The sequence below is a fragment of the Rhipicephalus microplus genome, unplaced genomic scaffold (assembly GCF_043290135.1).
Source record: "Rhipicephalus microplus isolate Deutch F79 unplaced genomic scaffold, USDA_Rmic scaffold_18, whole genome shotgun sequence".
NCBI lineage: Eukaryota > Metazoa > Arthropoda > Arachnida > Ixodida > Ixodidae > Rhipicephalus > Rhipicephalus microplus.
In genome coordinates, this window is record NW_027464591.1 from 5,559,761 (window position 1) to 5,579,368 (window position 19,608).

The 19,608-nt window shown below is 50.9% G+C and overlaps 1 protein-coding gene across 1 annotated transcript in view; it reads right to left on the reverse strand.

Annotated features, from left to right (window-relative positions):
* Positions 1-19,608, reverse strand: part of LOC142785099 (acetylcholinesterase-like) — a 92,813-nt gene that overhangs the window by 71,387 nt on the left and 1,818 nt on the right. Inside the window, exon 3 of the mRNA XM_075883517.1 lies at positions 18,004-18,779. Coding sequence (XP_075739632.1) covers positions 18,004-18,779 — 776 coding nt within the window. The remainder of the gene's footprint in view (positions 1-18,003; positions 18,780-19,608) is intronic.

Consider the following 19,608-nt stretch of genomic DNA (forward strand, 5'->3'; position numbering starts at 1 on the left):
GGCCAAGACAGAAAGAGCAACGCCATTTGTAGCAGCCCGCAGCTCACGCTTCGGTGACGCGGAAAAGGGCGGCCGGCACCATTAGTCAGCGGCTCCTACCGCCTTTGCTTCTTTATTACGCGGCCGAATGAATGCTGCGGACGACCGAACAGCAATACCCCCTTCCCCACCTCGCCTTTCACCGACCGGCGTGTGCTTTAGATACACCGTGGAACTCTCGCCTGACAGCGCAGACTTGGTCGACCGACGTCGTTTCCGAAGCTATTCTCCGGTGGAGCGATCTGAAGCTCAACCTGATTTGACGTATGTTGTTCGACGCAGTACCCGATGTGTGGTCTCGATGCGACGTAAAAAAAGAGATATTGACAACCGGAATAGTACTGCATTCGGTGAGGGACCCAACACCCACATTGTCTTCACCATGTCCGCGACAATACCCAGCGCTACGATGAAATACGTTGCATCAAAATGGTGGATTATGTTAATGGATGATGGAGAAAGGATGAATAGGGCAACCAACAGTCGGCCAACACTAGCCTACACTTAGCGGACAACAGCTAATGCTAGTGAACAGTTCGTCAATACTGGGAACCATTACACTACGCTAACCGAAAAGTGGCTTACCAGCGTTCGTTCTACACCAGGAAATCCCCAGCGTTGGCTTTTTTTTATGAGAACACATGAAAATACCATCCAGCATGTGATGTCAATTGGTGGCCGGTCGAGCATGTTCATATATGGTAGGTGACTACAATGACAGCTTGCGATCATGTCACTCGGTTATGTCACGGCATTGCATTCATAACTTGAAGTTTTGTAATGCATGTAATCACATTCGGGTGCGCACCATCCTAATGAAACGAACACAGCGGCTTCATGGCGTTTTCGTCATGTCAATTGTGTAATATAGCGAGGCAGATACGATGCACGACATGAATAATCAATCATGCTGTGAGCTTTCATTCATTGTTGTCATGCACGCGTGACATGTAGAACACATTCTGACATGTAGCAAGGTAATCAAGGCAGTCAAATGATCCAGATGACATCATGGTGGCATCTTGTCACGTATGCCACAGCGTGAATGCCACGTATGACATATTACACATACGAGCATTATGAGTTATGCGCACATGTTATCTCACGACAATTTTGATGTTTGTCGGATGTATTTCATGGCATGTATACCATGCACGACACGACATAACGTGCGTAACGTTATTACCACTCACTTTATGACTCGATAAATATCGAAATATTTATCAAGTTAATGAAAATAAATTTTTCGCTCACAACCAACGCCGCCGACACCGACAACACATTATCTGCGACACGAGGTTTTCAACATCACGCCGAAAGGTGCATTTGGGGAGACTCGCTTGGTTTTAATGTCCTCAATTACAATACTGGAGGCGGAATTTATTGCTTCTTATTGATTCAGAATTTTTTACCAGGTATCTGCTGGACACGAAGACAAAAGCTCGTTAATTTTACATAAAATAATATCGAAGTTGCTTTCCTCGAAAAAGTGATACAATTCACGAAATGATTTAGCAGTTCTCTGTCACTGAACTGTAATCTTTTCTTTTTGTAAGATAGGCGCATTCTCTGTATTACAAGGTAAAAGAATGTAGTTCCGCGCCCGCTTGCCCATACCGCTAAGGTTAGCTTCTCGGCACCGAATCACATTCTCGCTGTAAAAGCAGACATGCCACTGACGCCTGACAACGACGTAAACCAGTGTAGCAAGCAAGCGAAGTCAGTGAAGCTTCTACAATAACAAAAAGAACATAGAAAGAAGCGACCAGACAGGCGTTGAATTATTCAGCTATAGCGTACGGTGAGAACGGCAAAAACATTGCAAGGGGCGTGGTAATGGCGGGCGTCAAAGGGGACCTCATTAAGCTAGGAGTAAGTGAGAGCAAGCCTTGGCTTTAAGGTGCGTGCGACTGGCGCTGATGCTGCTGAAGCAGCTGTTTATGCAAGGCAGTCGACGTACAACGTCGGATATAGGCGAATGCTGAAATATTGCACAAGTCCAATAAAAGGGATGTGGAAGTACAACGAAGTGTGTTCCACTGCATCGTGGCGTATAGATATTACGTCAAGGGCTGAGGGGGTCAGACTCCCCTTTAAGATAATCCGTGCGTTCATGTATGCTTATAGTATATAGTGTATGCGTATAGTAGCATATGTGCACACAACGTGTAAACATACCCGACAAGGTCATTAGCGCTTGTCAGAGTAGCCGTGAGATATACGTTCGGACGCGATGCCGAACGCAGCCTACATTTACATTACATATGAAAACGAAAGTTCACGCCTGCCTTATTTTACAGAAGCTGGATCAACTCGAGCGGGGCACGTAAGTTATATGCGCTAATGTGTAAATGTGTGAATGATACAGACCGTTGAGTGCGAGAACACGACAGTCTGCCCACGATTCGCCGAACCCCGAACTGCAGACAAACCGTGCGCGATCACGTTCGCTACATACTTCCCGGTTGCCTCGGTTTTCGCCATGACGCTTACACGAATGACTACCCTGAGGTGCAGAAGGAAAGCAGGATATTCAAAGATATGGTTTTCGTCTATTCATTCGTCTCGCAGGACACTGTTCCTGTCGTGGGAAATAAACGCTCCTTACGCCGCGTCGGACTCCAGCAAACGCTGAGACCACTGTGCGTCGTGTACTTGAGATCAGGTGACGTCTAGTTTCGTTCCCTTGAGCAAATGCATCTGAGTCTTGCTCTTAGGTTAAAAACGCGACGTAGCACACGGATACAGAGGCTTTCCTTGCACCGCAAAAGCTGCGGCCAGAGCAAGAGCCCAAGGCGCAGTCGAAGCCACAGCTATATACTCTCTGAACACGCAGTAACATCGGCAGCGTCGAGCACAGCGCCGGTTCCCAACTAATTGCCCGTGGAAGGCCTGGAAGCTGCTACTGTGCTTCGGTCTCTTATTGAAGCCGTTATAAACGGCTCCGCGAGCTTGGTGAAGTACGTGTCTCCGAGCTTCAGTGGCCCTACATAGTAAACGGGAAGCCGTGCTTTGCCTTCTCTCGTAATCTTCCCACATTTAGCTGCTGATTCTTCAAGTCTATGAATGCGTGAAGCATCCCAAAATCAGGCGTTACGGCACTACCGTGTGTATCTATCTTGACCTATCGTTGCGATTCTTAAGTTTAAGGATCAAACTGCACACACGCAGCTACGCATGCCTCTTTTTATTGACTGAGATTACGAAAAGGAAATTGTTAATTAAACGTAAATGCTTATATATGTTGCACTAGATCACTATGCAGAAAGGTGTATGTTGTGTCATATGTAGTTAAGACTTGATCTAAGGAACCCTGATTTTATGAACTTCCTGTTCCAACGAAAAAATTTGTGTAGCCCGGAAGGTACTGATAGGGTACAATGCTGCCATGAACTCTAACTATTGAAGTTATACTGGTGCTAGAAGCGATTTAAGCAAGTTATTCCGGAAATAAGCCCGATATGCAGTGATTTTGTCCCCCTAATTTTGACAAGGACGGCTTTCTCTTAAAGTGTGTGCTGTAACGTTTTCGTGTTATGACATCTAGCCACCCTGGTCACAACAGTAGTTTTTCTTATTTTGTTTGAACGAGGCTGCACGCCGAGCTCATGCAAGGAACAACTGATGGAACAATCGGCAGCGCTTTCACGTACCAAAATGCCACTGATGTGTGGTAGTTGGTTGTTGTCCAAGTAAATGTTTCCACAAGAGCGGCCATGGTCGTTGCTTTTGTTATTAAATAGTTGTTGCGAAGGATGACGCTGATCTTCTCGTGAAACCATTCCTCGCTCCCCTCACGCAGTCACTACGCTCATTCTTCCCTCGTCTTTGCTTATCGACAGCTCGTCATAGACTCATGTGACCACATATGTATGCCTCACATGTGTCGACAGTGGCCGCGGACGTGGGAGGCTTCATGTTGGAGCTTTTCTCGATGACTTTCCACTCGTGCGGGCGTGTGTGTTAGCGGAAAATAGAACGCGGCGGTAGTTTTCTGGCGTCGCTGTATTACACTGTAGCAAAGTGTATGTACGGGCTAGCTGGCATTACATTTCGAGTGTGTTATAGCGCGAGGGAAGACACGAGAAAACGCTCGTCCTCGCTAGTCTCGTTGTTTTGTGTCTTTCCTTGCACTGTAATTACTCTCGAAATGAGATACATTACAGCTTCATTACATTTTGAAGGACTGGCACATTCTTTTCTCGATTCTACGAACTGTTTGTAGCGCGGTCATCACTTCGTTAAGGTGCAATGAGGCTTCTCTTGGCCGGAAATTTAGTTTCAAGATGTAGCAGTCACCTGATAGAGAATGTTATTGTCTTTCAGAAAAAAATAACACGTTTAGGCACTCGTGGTTTCGAAAGTTATTTCTAGATGTTTTTCTTTGACATATTGACATGAAATGCGTTTGTATTTTTACTTAACTTCTGCTTTTTTCTCATAACATCTTTGGAGTTTGTGCACTTTTTTCTCGGAAACTATCAAGCCTCAAGAAAGTTTCTCACATGTGTGACTCTGCGGTATTAAAATGACTGGAGCTAGAATCAGTAGCCTAGACACATTTGTGTTTTTTAATGTTAAAACACACTCATAAGTGGCAGTTTTTTACACCGACGTACGTAAGGAAATAAAACAACTATAATTTTTGTCGTACAACACCTATTTTAGATTCGCTTGTGTGAAGCATTGTAGGTGCATTAGTGAAAAATTTTAGTGCTCTGCAAAAATCAGATCTTAACGAAAATGAATATTTGTAGAAAAATAAATAAAGAAAAACACTATACACCATTTTTAACTAACTTTGAGCCTTGATGAACGAAGTATACTGCACGGTAGAAAATACGAACGGAAAAAGAGAAGGACCAGCGCAGACTATCAACTTAAGGTTTATTTATAACACAGTGCATTTATATAAAACAAACAGGAAAAGAAAAAAAGAAGAGTTAGCATTTCAACAAACGACAAATTTCATACACAATCAGAATATCATTCATTACACACATGCACGCATTACACACATTATTGGAGCAGAGGAAATGGTGCGGGAACCTGGCAACTACGTGAGCAAACTATTGGTTGCCCTCTTAGATAATGAGCTTCAGTATTTGGCATATGACACATGTGTGTAATAAATCTGATATTCTGCATTGTGATTCAGGTCTTTGATGTAGGGGTGTATGGATGACAACGTACGCTGACACATGCAAATGTAACGACCAAGGAAATAAAAAGTCCCGTTAAAAAGAGACGACTCCGTAGTATGATAGCGGTGCCTTAAAACAGACAAGCGTGGCGTACGCCCCGTTTGCTTCCTCAGCTTAACTGGAGCACCGAGTCGCGAATGCGTTCTGCAGTTTTTACGATGAACAGACCGGCATGAAAGCTTGTATACTTGGTCATGTTGCTAATTCATGCTCTATTTCTGTTTTCTTAACGAGAAAACCGAAAAGAACGATGCTGTCTCCTCGTCGCTCTCCTTCATGCTTGTTCGTTTTGTGCGATAAAAAAAAAGCGAATTGTGCAAAGGCCCAGCGCACTTGCAAAGGTTGCCGTGTGCTATTTACAGCGGCTTTATGCTCTTGTACCCTGTTTCCCTCTCCCCGCTTGTTCCTTGTTATCCGTCAAATCTTATCTCTTACACTCCAGGGTGAGCTATTAATCCGGATATTTGCTCTGGTTAGAAATCAAATACATTTGCTTGTTCCATCTCGTTATTGTTCTTCAGTCTATGTATCGGTTCAATTGAGTAACGAGCAGGGGGGGGGGGGCGACTTACCTCTGTTCGGTTTACCTCAATACGAAACACGGCGAGTGCCTTGCACTAACTCATTCACTGCTTATATGACAGCGAACGTGTCTGTGAGACAGCGAACCTACACCCTTTCTTTGTTATGTGTTCTTGCACGTGTTCTTCTTGCACGTGTTCGCGAACCTGTCCGCAAACACGATTACGTGCTAGTCACGTAGTGGGCGTGAACCGGCAAACGTAATTATTGGCGATGTTCTCCCTGCACACGCGCTTCTTCGCAAGGCGCGCAGGTAAAACAGGAAGCTTATCCCAGGCTAAGCTAACCCGGGTAGCGTCGTACTTATAAACTTACGATTGTTTATCGCATCACCGAGCATGGAAATGCCACCTAAACGCCATGGTACGTGATGGCTCGCTGCATCGAGTAGGGTAGACATGTGGCTATAGGAGGGAAAAGAAGAGAAAAGTGAGCCCCGTAACTGTCTGCAACAGGGTGCGACACCTCAACAGTAGCTCACAGGGGATGGGAGGGAGGAGGGATTAAAATGATAAAAGTATATATATATATATATATATATATATATATATATATATATATATATATATAGAGAGAGAGAGAGAGAGAGAGAGAGAGAGAGATGCGCTGGGACAGCAAGCGAGGACTATTGAGGGGATAGGAGAGATGGGAAAGATGGAAACACGGTCACAGGAGTCCGAGCGTGTTGTGCGCTCCCAGAGATAGCAAGGCCGTCGTCTTGGTGCCGTTGAGCAGGCCCATGGCACCCGCATACGCCTTGCGGATGGCCGCGTCGATTCGCTTCCTCTCCGCTTCCGTCCACTTGTGAAAGGCCCCCGCGTATGCTGCGTGGCTAACTGCAAAGGCCTGCAGCAGTCGCAGGAGGCTCGCTTCTCGGATTCCTCGGGACCTCGACGTGACCCTCTTGACGAGTCTCGTCGCTATCCCGATCTTCGTTACTATGTGGTTGGCTGCCGTCCCGTTCGTGCGGTGGGCGTCCACGTACATGCCTAGTACTCGGAGGCTCTGGACGTGCGGGACCGGCGTGCCGTCGCTGGCTCGGACGACTATGTTGCGTTCCGCTTCTTCCGCGGCCCGCTTTCTCCATCTTCCCGGTGGTGGGAGCACCAATAACTGGGACTTCTGTGGCGAGCACTTCAGCCCCGTGTCTCTCAGCGTGGTCTCCACGGCGTCGATCGCTGCCTGCAGTCCGGCCTCGATGTCGCCGTCACTGCCGCCCGTCGCCCATATCGTGACGTCATCGGCATAGATGCAGTACCGGATCTTCGGTCCGAGCGCGTCAAGGCTCTTGGCGACGGCGATCATCACGATGTTGAATAGAAGCGGGGATATCACGGACCCTTGTGGGGTTCCGACGCTTCCTAGCTCCCTCTCTTCGAGTCGTTCGCCTCCCACCTCTAGCCTCGCCGTGCGACGAGTGAGGAAGGATCTTACGTAGTCGTACGTGCGCTTGCCCATGTTGAGCTTTGCCACGCAGGCAAGGATGGCCGAGTGCTCCACCTTATCGAAGGCGCTCTGCAGGTCCAGGCCGAGAATGGCCCGGTTGTCTTTCTGCGGAACGCCTCCGGCTGGCTCTAGTACCTCGCGTTGCAGCAGCAACATCGCGTCTTGCGTCCCCAGGCGAGACCGGAATCCCAGCATGGAGTCGTTGTAGTGACCGTTCTCCTCCAAGTACCGCTGCCACCGGTTGTTGAGGACGTGCTCCAACACCTTGCCCACGCAGGACGTGAGCGAGATGGGGCGCAGGCCCTCTATTCCCGGCGGCTTGTTGGGCTTGGGCAGTAGTATCGTCTTGGCCGTCTTCCACTGCTTGGGAAGGCTTCCGCTCGTCCAGCAGGCGTTGAAGTACTTCGTCAGGGCCGAGACTGCAGCGTCGCTGATGTTACGCAGAGCCTTGTTTGTCACTTTGTCCGGTCCCGCGGCTGAGCGACAGTTCAGGGCGTTCGTTGCCTGGCGCACCTCCCACTCCTCGATCTCGCGGTCGAGCAGCGGGTTGGGCGCGCCGTCGTATTCCGGATGCTCCACGTGGTTTGTGGCCGGGAGGTACTTGTCGTTTAGCCGCTTGTGCATCTCCGCTTCGCCTAGCTGGTTGGCCGCGGCGTGGAGGATCTGCGACATGCGGTGTCGTTGATGTTCCTTACTCTTGGTCTCGTCCATGAGGTGGCGCAGGAGGGCCCACGTGCCTCCCCTATGGAGTTGGCCATCCGCTTCGCTACACATGGCATACCATTGCTGGGCACACAGTTGGCGGCTGTAGCGCTCGATTTCCTTCCCGAGTGCCGCGACGCGTTTGCGCAGCGTTCGGTTGTGCCTTTGTCTTTTCCATCTTCGTTGTAGCGATCTCCTCGCCTCCACGAGATGGGCGAGGCGCGGGTCCACCCGATCGGCTTCCTCCGGTACCTCGACTTCGGTCGTGGCGTCCTTGGCGGCGGAGACAAGGCTCGCCGACCATCTCTCCACGTCGTCCACCTCGCCCAGATCGGCTTCCCTGAACTTGTGCCAATCGGTGAGGAGCTGACGTCGTTTGGTCGTTCCGTCGACCACACGAGCGTGGGCGAGCGGTATCGTGACTTCGACGATGTAGTGGTCGCTTCCGAGATTCCAGCCCGTGTTCTTCCATCGCGCAGTCCCGCCTCGCGGCAGATGCACGAACGAAAGATCGGGCGTGGTGTCTCTGGCTGTCGACGTTCCGATTCGCGTTGGTTGTGCCGGGTCGGTGAGCAGCTCGAAGCTCGCTTCCTCGGCGTCTTCCAGTAATCTCTTTCCCTTCACCGTTGTGCGAGTGTACCCTAGTTCCTCGTGCGGTGCGTTAAAGTCCCCGCAGACGACCGCCGCGGCCCCAGAGCCGTGGGCGGCGTCGCGGATCTTGTGCAACAGGGTCTTGAATCTTTGGTTTCCGTGCTGTGGGTTGCTATATACATTTGCTATGTACACCGTGGTCGAAGCCTTGTTCTTGCCTCTTCCCTTCTTGCCCGCAATGATGATTTCCGTCACGTTGGCTTCGATGGCGGAGTCTTTGTAGTTTAGGATTTCGTCCTTGCCTACGCTCGTGATACCTTTCCTCACAAACGTGCACACGCCCTGCGCGGCGCCTTTCCCACAGGTGCGGGCGCTCGGCGGGCGGGCGTACGCTCGGTAACCCGGCAGCGAGGTGATCTTGGGGTCTTCAGCGTGTGTTTCCTGGATCGCTATCACGTCGGGAAGCTCCTTCTGATCAAGCGACCGCAGGTGCTGTTGAAGTACTGCCTTGCGGCACCGGTAGCCGTTAGCGTTCCAGTGCCACATCACTATCCGATCTCCTTGGGGCCGTCTATCCATGTTTGGGTAGGGTTTCCACCTGAATTTGGGCTCCTTTACCAATCATGTTGAATTGGCTCACTATGAATTTCTTCAGGTCCTCGATTGATTGCTTCACCTCGGCGAATTCTTTCTTTACCTCAGCAAATCCTCTCTCGACTTTGATCTCCAGGGCGCCCACCCGTGCGGTGAGGGAGCCGATCTCCCTGTCGTGTTTCACTAGGCGCGCGTTTATCTGCCTGATTCTCGTTTCGTAGTCAAACCCGCCGCTGGATGGCGACGCCGGGTCGGTGATGTCCTCTTCTTGCTGGAATCTTTCGTCCTCGCTGTCGGTGAGGGGAGCCGGGGCCCGCTTCCGAAGCTTGAGTGGTGTTGGACTGAACGTCGGCGTTCGCGGCGGCGTCGGCGTTTTCGGTGGAGCCGGTGGCGATGATGTTGCCGTTGGTAGCGTGATCTTCTCGACCGGTGGCTTGGCGCCCAGCGCCGTGAAGCTGGCCGGCTTTGGTGCCGATCCTAGCGTCCACGTGGGAGTCGCCTTCAGCCGTTCTTGTGCAGCCAGGAGCTTGTCGATAGTCTCCTGCTGTTTCTTGATAGTTTCCTGAAGTACTTGGATAGTGCTCTCCAATTGCTTCATCCTTTCTCCTTGCGGGGAAGCTTGCTTGGCCGCTGGCATGGCCGGTCTGCCGTTCGTTTCGCGCGCACCACCCGCCCGCGCGCCGCCGCTAGGGGCGCCCCCGACATTCCCGCCAGGGGCGTCACCGTCGCCGCCGCGCGCGGTCGCCACGGTCGTCCACGACCTTGAGCTGCGTGACGTACTTCTCTTCCGTTCACTGCTCTTCCCACTCTCCTTGATCTTTCCCCGGCTCGCGCTGCGGCTCTTGTGACGTGTTGTTTGTGCGCCGAGTTCGGGGAACTCCTCTTCTTCGGGAAACCGGACTTTGATCGCCTGGCCGGCAGATTTTGCCGCCTTTTCGGCCGCCATCTTGCGCTCTTGCTCGCGCTGGCGGACTAGGAATGGAGTCTTGAACCTATTCTTACAGTTACCGGTGCCCGAAGCGTGCGGGCCTCCACACAACTTGCAGCGCGGTCTGCACTCCTTCTCGTGGTTTGGACCCGGGTTGGATCTTCCACATGCGAAGCACACTTTCGCGTTAGGGTTAGGGCAGACATCCTTTCGGTGGCCGACTTTGCCGCACGTGCGACACACTTCTTTGTGTTGCCTGTACAGTCTGCACCGTACTATCATGCCCCCGAATATAACGTGCGAGGGGACTTTGTTACCCTCGAACAGGATGATTACCGATTTGGAGTTTCCTATTCTCTGCGCTGCCAGTACCGTTGGGTTGCGTTCGTTCACCACAGCGTTGTGGATCACCTCCGCAGAGTGTGCCTGCGAGATGTAGTCAACCACTCCTTTGGCCGTGTTCTCCGGCGCCACGCGGTACGCAAAGATCTCGAAGTTGCGTCCGCCTATTGCGATCTCCCGCACGCGGTCGTATCGCCCAGGCGTTCTTCGCTGGCCGCGCCGATCACGAAAATGTTCTGCACTACGTTCGGACACACGATGTCCGCAAGGAAGGCGTTCGACTCCATCCTAGCCGCGACGGCCATAGCCCGAAGTAGCTCGAGCGGATCGGTCTTCCCTACCAGCAAGCCGCCACGTGGCCGCACAACCACTTTGTGCTCTCCGATAGGCATGTTGGGCATGCGAGCCGCTTTCGAAAAGGCGACGTTCAATTTCTGGGCAAACTGCGCTCTCGTAGGTTGAGACGACGAAGATCGGAGATCGGCGAGGCCCAACGTACTGCTCAATTGACGCGCCTGGGCCGCACCGCGGTCGGCAGGCGGCTGCTGGAACGAGTGGGCCTGTCCTCCCCCGAGGAACAAGACCACGAAACGTCTCCACTCACGGAGTCAACCATGCGAAGACTGGTGGTGTATCCGCTGCCAAAGAACATGGGTCCCGGCGAAAGCGAGGGACGACGAGCGGCGCGAGCCAGGGCGCTGCTGCTGCAACATCAGAACGACGAGGGCGCCGTCTACGTGGACGTGGCCAAAGTCAAGAACAAGGACGCCTACGTGGCGGCGGCGGTCGCCGCAACGACGGGCAAGATCGTCACGTCATGCAGCGTGCGTACGCGGAGCGCGAGCCAGGCCGAGGAGATGGCGATAGCCTTGGCGGCGCGCTCCCCGGGCGTGCGGACAATACTCAGTGACAGCAAGACGGCCATCCGTAGCTTCTCGCGCGGAGCCGTGTGCAGGGCGGCTGCTAGGGCGTTGGCAAGCGACGAGTCCAAGTCGAGGCTGACGCTAAAATGGTTCCCGGCTCACATGGGTAGGGACCTGATACCAGGATCTCCGAACCGCAACGAGGAGGCGGATGCCGCGGCCCGTGGTCTCGCCACGTGCCGGACCGCGGCCGCGCCCGCCTCCGAAGACACGACGGTGACCGAAGAAGAAGGCGAGGAGCAGCTGCTCGATTACGGCGACATCCTCGCGTGGTACAGGGAGCAACGGCGTGGCTTCCCGCCTCCGCACAGGGATCTTACCCGGTGGGAGGCGGTGAGGTTGCGCCAGCTCCAAACCGAGACTGTGCTGACCCCATCGCTAGCGCGACACGTGTGCCCCGAACTCTACGTGAGTGAAATGTGCAGTGTGTGCGCGAGCGCGAGAGCCACCCTGGCTCACATACTCTGGGGATGTGACGCAGACAGCGCGGACGGTCCGGTGTTACCGCCGCAAGTAGAACAGCGTGTGGGGTCTACGGACCCAGAAGACCAGCGAAGGGCCGTCCGGCAGCTCGAGGTCGCACTGGCGCTGCAAAGGCGAAAGGGGGACACCCTCAGTAACCCGAGCGGCGACGGGGCACGAAGGCCTTGAGGTCTAGGCCCGCGTGACATTAGGACTTCTAGTGTAACGTGAGATAGGGTGAACCCCACGCCCTGCGCGGCCGGAGGGAATCCCGCATGCTGGAACCCAATAAAGTTTATTCTCTCTCTCTCACAGGAGTCCGAGGACGGGGCACCACTTGCGAGAACTATTGTCGGCATCAGGAGATGGCGTAGGGCAAGTCCAGTAGGTCAGAGCTACGCTGTCGTCGGAGATCAGCGTCAGGAGGTGACGTGGGCCAGCCCAGTCGGTCAGAGCTACGCTGACGTCGGACATCGCGAGGGCACAACCGGTCGGCACGGAATCCAGCGAGCGTGTCACCGCGTAGGGTAGGCGTCGCTTTGTCACGATACGCTCTCGGATATTTTCGGCTTGTCCAGCAAAGTTGTTTCACTCACTCACTCACTGTGAGGCGGGATGCAGCGTTCAAGAAGTTTCGCAACGTTGGCAACAAGGAAAGTGGAGAATGACAGAAATAATTCAATATACATGCACGCACGCTTACGCACGTTCTAATTTCTGTCAAGAAAAACCAGGCCAGGACTCTTAGCTAAGAACAATAAGAAATGCAGATTACGAAGAGTAAACACGCGTGTGCACCCTATATTTAGAGCAGTGCCTCAAAATAAAATAAAGGACGCGTTGTTTAGAGGCGGCCGCGTCTTGATGCGGTGATCGGGGTTGGTATACCAGCTGCCTGTTCTCACGGTCGATGGCCACACGACACGTCGTCGATGAGAGCATTTGCTAATGCTAGCACACGATGAAATCGCAATCCACAAACCCCGTTTCGTATATGTCAATGCGGCGTTGAATTCCTCTAGCCCCTGGCTCTGACGCTGCCAGGCCACTTCTGCGTGATCACTGTCGTTTCGCGGTTATTTATTAAACCTTGCCTCTTTATTAATAAGTACCAGACAAATCATGCTTAACGGCTGAAAACAGTGTCGTCTGAGATGATGCAAATACCACCACGCCTTATTCGCGCACCCCTTCAACACCGAAGTGTGGTGCGCGGCCCGAGCGAGCGAGTAGGCCCCGCCTAATGACTCGCTCGTAACATGACTTCCATCCCTCTTCGTGCGCGCTTTATGACTCCCAATTTGGGTGTCGCTGCCATCCACTTGCGTTCTTAACAACATTATTTTTTCTCGCACACATGGTCGTCGGGTTGATTGCATGTGATGAGCATCCCGGGGTAATTGCGCCCGGGGCCAACCGGCCGTGTCAACAGGAAGCACGCTCGGCTGCCTCTGTCTTCCACGAACGCTTCGAAGCCTTGGACCACCAGCCCAGCCTGTTCGGTTTGCCACACTCAATTCCCTTTCCTCGCTCGACGATTTTCTATGCGTACACGCTTGACACTCTCACTTTCCGCTCGCCTTCGTACTCGGTAAAATGCTGTTTGACGCTGTTACAGAAACACTCAAGGACTACTATAGCGTGAGCTCTCTGAGGCTTTTGTGGCTTCAGGCACCTGGACTTCGCGTGCGTTCCACAAATGAATGAGGACGCAGGTGCCTCACGTGGTACGCATATTTTTCAACGCCCATGTGTGGGTCTGTAACCAACGACAATACGCGCCGGATGCAAACGAAACCTGAGTGCTTTTCAGCCTCCTTTTCGTTCCTTAGAAGAACAGATAGAGCGGGTAAGGAAGGCACGATGTCCTTGAAGACAGTAATAGGATCGCACAGAATGTTCTTGTTCCGAAAGAAAGCTTCACGATTAGCCCGGTTTATCGTCTGGTTTGTTCTTCAGGCGCTGGGCAATATGGTACGTGCAGTGAGATATAAGTTAGTAAGTTTGGAGATGCCCCGTCCAGACAAACCAAAACATGGTCGCCGATTTCTTGGGCAACTAAATAGCTCCGCTTACACATTGCGCAGTGTTCTCCGAAGGCGGAGCTCATCGGCCGTTCAGCTCATGACGTCACTTCGGAGAGCGTGCCCATTGGTACAGGCTTGTGTGCATTCGCCTTCAAGGAGAAAATGTCTCGTAATTCCAAAGATGCACCACTCACACACTTAGCAAAGTTATAGCACACATGCCCAAATAACGGGTACAGTCATGTACAGGTGCAACGGAAAGAAACACCAACACTGAGGCGCGCTCCGACCTTTGTGGCAATAAAACAGGTGCTAGATGGGTCTCGCTTATCACGAATGACTCTATATGACTTCTCGTTCGCATCCTGTCAACAATTACTCGAAACAAAACGCAAAACTGCAGAATTGGTTGGCGCCGCACTGTTCACGTTTCCTTCTATAAAATGATAGTGCACGCGAGCTCACATAGCGTTTCGTAGAGGTCTTTTGTACAAAGGACGTCAGGCCTCAAGCTGGAACAGTGTGCAAGCGAATATACAATGGCTAATCACTTTGCTTTTAGGTAAATGCCTTTATTTCTCTCTCGTCCTGTATACTGTTCTTTTTACCCGCCTCGCCACTCCATCACCTTCAAGTGAGCAAACGATTCTCCGGTGTGTTTGTTTATTTTTTTCTTGGCGCTTCCACGAGGACTATAATGTCGCAGAACAGCTTCGAGAACACTTTTCAAACTCATCGAAACCACGCGCGGCCCTCATTAGGTTAATTGGCCTCCCACACTTCCGAAAATCGAAGTTATTATTGCCGCGGGGAGAGGGGGGGGGATTTGGTCGTAATATAGCTGCGTATACGACTGGCGCTGACACGGAGCATGTCTGGACGCGCGCTGCAGTTGTGAATTACAATACGGCCCTTCGTCGACGCGGGGCGTTTGAAAATGGCGCAGCAACAACCCGTTCGCGGCCATTTAGTATCGGGGAGGCGGGCCCGGTTTTCAGCGCCGCCAGAAGCACGGCGTTCGGCGCGCATGGTCCGGAGGAACGCGCAGGCGACGACTCGGCGAGCGCTGAGTAAACACACACGGCCCCTCCCCTCGTTGCCCGGCTCGGTTCGCTGGCGATGCGCAGCGGTTGCGCCGCGCACGAAGATTGCAACAAGACGCTTGCCGCGGATGCAATTTCTCCGCGCTCCGTTGCAGAATCTGCACCGTCTTCTGTGAAGGGCCGACGATGCTGCGAGGATGCACCGGAAGAAGCAGCTGGGCCGCTTCGTTGCGCTCAGTAGAAGACGTTTATTCCGCTAGAAAAAAAAAATGAAAAAAAAAAACTTGCGAAGAGAGCGGGCGTTAGACTTTTTGATGAAGGTACCGCTTGTCTTCGAAAGAAGCAATGTTGTCATAAACACGCGCATGTCCGTTCTTTGCAATCCCTTAATGAAAAGGAGATGAAATAGGATCGCACCACGTCGTTGCGCATCTGCAGAGAAGGCCGTTTGTCCGAGGCGTTTGTACGTGGTGCGCATGTACGGTAAACATTTTATGACTGATAATAGCCGCCACTGTGGTCTATAGTGTTTATGGTGCACGTCTGCGCCAGAGACCTGAAGATCGTGGATCCACTCCAAGGCACGGAGACTGCATTTTGGATGCAGGCAAGAATGATTTATGCCCGTGTACCTTAATTCAGGTGCACGTTAAAAGAACCACAGGTAGTCTAATTTTCCGGAGCCCTCCTCTACGGCGTCTTTCATCACATGGTGGTTTCGGAACGTTAAACCCCAACTGTTATAATAATAATAATAATAATAATAATAATAATAATAATAATAATAATAATAATAATAATAATAATAATAATAATAATAATAATAATAATAATAATAATAATAATAATAATAATAATAATAATAATAATAATAATAATAATAATACTTATTATTATTATTATTATTATTATTATTATTATTATTATTATTATTATTATTATTATTATTATTATTATTATTATTATTATTATTATTATTATTATTATTATTATATTACGTGTGACTGGAGACTTGTGGCTGGAGTCCGATTGCTTTGAGTGGTATAAGTGGAATGCGGATGAAAATTGGGACCGAATTTCGGGGACTCGTCGCTGTTTGTAGCACAGCGAGCACACATGCGCATTCCCGCAGACATTGGGTCATCGACCCCATTTTTTTGTGGCCCACATCCGTATACGATGACGATAGTTTCCCGACAGGGCACACACATTTCTGTGGTACGTTTGCTGGGCTAGCTGCAACCTTCTTTATTTTTAGAGGAGCAATGATGAGTAGTGATATTTAGCCAATTTCTGTGGCACATTACTGTTTGTCACGACGATAGCCTACTCGTTCTTTGGACAAGGAAATATTTACTAATCAGCCTCGCTGTTAAAAGCGGCTGTTTACTACTAAGCAGTACGAGAATTTATTAATGCGTCAAGCATTTTACGTCTGAAAGCGTACAGGCTTATCTATCTCAGCCGCTCTTTTAACCTCATTAAAAGTGTGGGAAATGAACAAAAAAAAAACGAAGTCTAGAAAGCCGTGGTCCAGATCAGCAGATGGTGCCTGTCTCTGAGGTCAAGCCGCTATCAGAAACTGCCGTTTCTAGGAAAGACAAGAGGGCGCGGGTTCTGTGGCCGCACCAAGATAAACAGAAAGCCAGCCAGTGAGCTAGCTAGGCGCAGAATCACACACGGAGACCACATTTTTCATTGAGTGGTTCCTTGCTGACGCTGCCCCAGAAATTCCATTACCTGATTCAGGGAGGGTTCAGTTTGTGCAAATACTATAGTTGCTTCTCAGTAGTAACGCTATTCTGATAATTCATCCTTTCTCGAGGCACCTTCTTGAAACACACCTCTGTGGTGTACGTGAACTCTGTTATGGATGTGACACCACTGTTTGCCGTAAGCTCGCCACGTTCGCAAACAATTAATACCAATCACTCAAGACTTGTTTGTACAAACACCTTTAAGACGTGCACATGCTAGGTTGTATGTCTGCGAAGACGGTTATTGTTGAAGTGCGGTTGTGACGCTGTTGAACGTTACGCAGATTCCACAGTAGCACTAGAGATAAGCGAATCGAAGTAAATGTGCAGCTTATATTCTTCGGCATGCGTCATTATGACGGCCATGATGTCGTCTATTCGTAATAGCTAAAGTATACCTGAGAGAAAGAAAGGCTAACACATCTCTCTCTATCTCATCGGTTGTAGTGGTAGCGTACAATACCATAATGCAGCTCCAATATGCCCGTTCTGCTATGTTCACTCAAATTTTTAGAAGCAGATGCCAAACTCAAACATGGTTGGTATAATAAAACAGTTCTTTTCTAATGCGTGCGTTGTGTCAGTTAAGCGCGAACGTTTTCATAAGGCCACGAACGTAGGTGATAAAAAAAGTGAAGCGGGAAAAGGGCACCGTTACATTACACCGAGCAAGGTGTTCACATAGCAATTCACATCCATACAACACAAAACAATCCAGGGTACGTAGACGCAACACATTTGATTACCTCGATGGGATGGTGTGTCATGTTCGTCGAATCGTTTCTTGTAGCCACAATCTCGTTTTTGTTAAGCGTGACATTTACTGCAAGTGTGTTCTAAAGCACCGGAATAGCTAGAGCTTTGCATATGTGCCCCGCTGTTCAAAAGACGCACCGGCAATGTCAAAGCGCTAACAGGGACCCGTTACGCCCGCAGTGCACAAACAAGAATTATGTAGACGTCTCTGCTGAACCCTGCTTTGATATCTAAAAAATACGTGCAGTCGCCTTCAAAAATAAAATATTACCACTTCAATCCTGTTTCCCAGATCTGTGAGATTTCTTTACGTGAAGATGGAAGCGACTCAAGGAGGAACGGATGAAACTCCACGTTATTGTGAATGACACATGGCAACACTAACTCACAGTCACTTTTGCCAAACGCCGTTTAAATCAGGCGATTCCAACTGTACCCTAGATAAAGCAAACAACCCTCGCAGAAACTGCCATCCAGATCACCCGAGTTTCAAGAGCACCACGGAAATTACAGCGCGCACATACAAACGATGTAAACGTGCAGAAGACGCGAAGTTTATACAACTCGCGTACTTTCGACATAGCCAACAAAGAAGGATGGCACTCACCCTGTCTTCGCGAAGTTAGCCCAGTAGCGCATCATGCGTCGGCTGAGCGCCTGCTCGTCCGGCCGGTAGCCGAGCGACTTGTTGAGCGGCTCGCCGAACAGGAAGGCGATCTCCTCGCCGTGAATGACGCCCATCCACTGCGGCCAGGCGCTCACCGACGACCTGTGCGTGAAGTAGTACGCGTACACCTGCGACCCCGAGAGCGCGTACTGGTGCGTCCACTCCACCACCGAGCACGTGAAGTGGTAGTCGCCCACTATCTTGTCCACGGCGTCCCGGTTCTTGATCGGGTCCTCCGGGTTCAGCCAGTCCGTGTACTGGAACATAATAGCCTGCTGCGCAAGCTCGCCCACCAACGGGTTCAGCTCGCGCACAGCGCGCACAAAGTCCTCGCGGCCCAGGTAGACCGACTCGTCGCGTCGGAACAGCTCGGTCAGGTAGTAGATGAGGAAGTAGGTGCCCTCGTCGCGGTTTGAGCCCAGCAGCAGGTTGGTCTTCTTGAAGTTTCGCGCCGCCAGCGACTCCTGTGGTGACTCGTCCAGAAAGGCGCCGTCCACGACCGGCACGAAGGGGAACTCGACCACGCCGAAGTTGCCCGTCTCGCTGTTCACGATCATCTCGGGGTCCTGCTCGCGCAGGCAAGCCAGCATAGCCTCCAGCTGCCGCTCGTCGTGCGGGCAGTGCAGCGTCTCGGCCAGCCGGAGAGCCGACTGCAGCGCCGTGTGCCGATCGTGCACGCCCCATGGGGCGATGGCCGTGCCACTTTGGAGGATCGCCTGCGCGTTCCGAGGAGGCGAAGCTCAGAAGGTCATACCTTACTACATACCTTACTAAAACTGCGCACGTCTTGCACTCTCCGCATGCCACTGAGTAGTAGGCGAACCAACAGTCTTTTTTTTTGTTGTCCAGCAAAGGCGTAACTCATGGACGACCATAGCGGGTACACACATGTAACCCTCCTATAATGTGCGTAATCACACCTAGCTGCCCCGCCGCGGTGGTCTAGTGGATAAGGTACTCGGCTGCTGACCCGCAGGTCGCGGGTTCGATTCCCGGCTGCGGCGGCTGCATTTCCGATGGAGGCGGAAATGTTGTAGGCCCGTGTACTCAGATTTAGGTGCACGTTAAAGAACCCCAGGTGGTCAAAATTTCCGGAGCCCTCCACTACGGCGTCTCTCATAATCAAATGGTGGTTTTGGGACGTTAAACCCCACAAATCAATCACACCTAGCTACGAAGGAATGTACCAGCTACATAATGCACATAAAGAGTAATGAATTTTAAAGATCATTGCAGGGCATACAGAGCACAAGTAACCACCTCTTGCCCTGTTTAAAAAACAGCCATAATTACGTGACACAATATATTGAAGGATCCAAACGCAGATCTTTTCGTGTGGGTTCACTTAATTTAAAAAGAAGATTGAGAATCCGGGCCTGTTATTCAAAACAGTGATTGTTGTCAGATACAACCATAGGAGTTGTATAACAATTACGTAGACATTTTTCAAAGCACAATATCCCACTACTGCAGTAATATTTACATTCCAGATCAGAAAACCAGTGTGTTCTGACTTTCAGAATACACTGGTGTTCGCACTGGTGC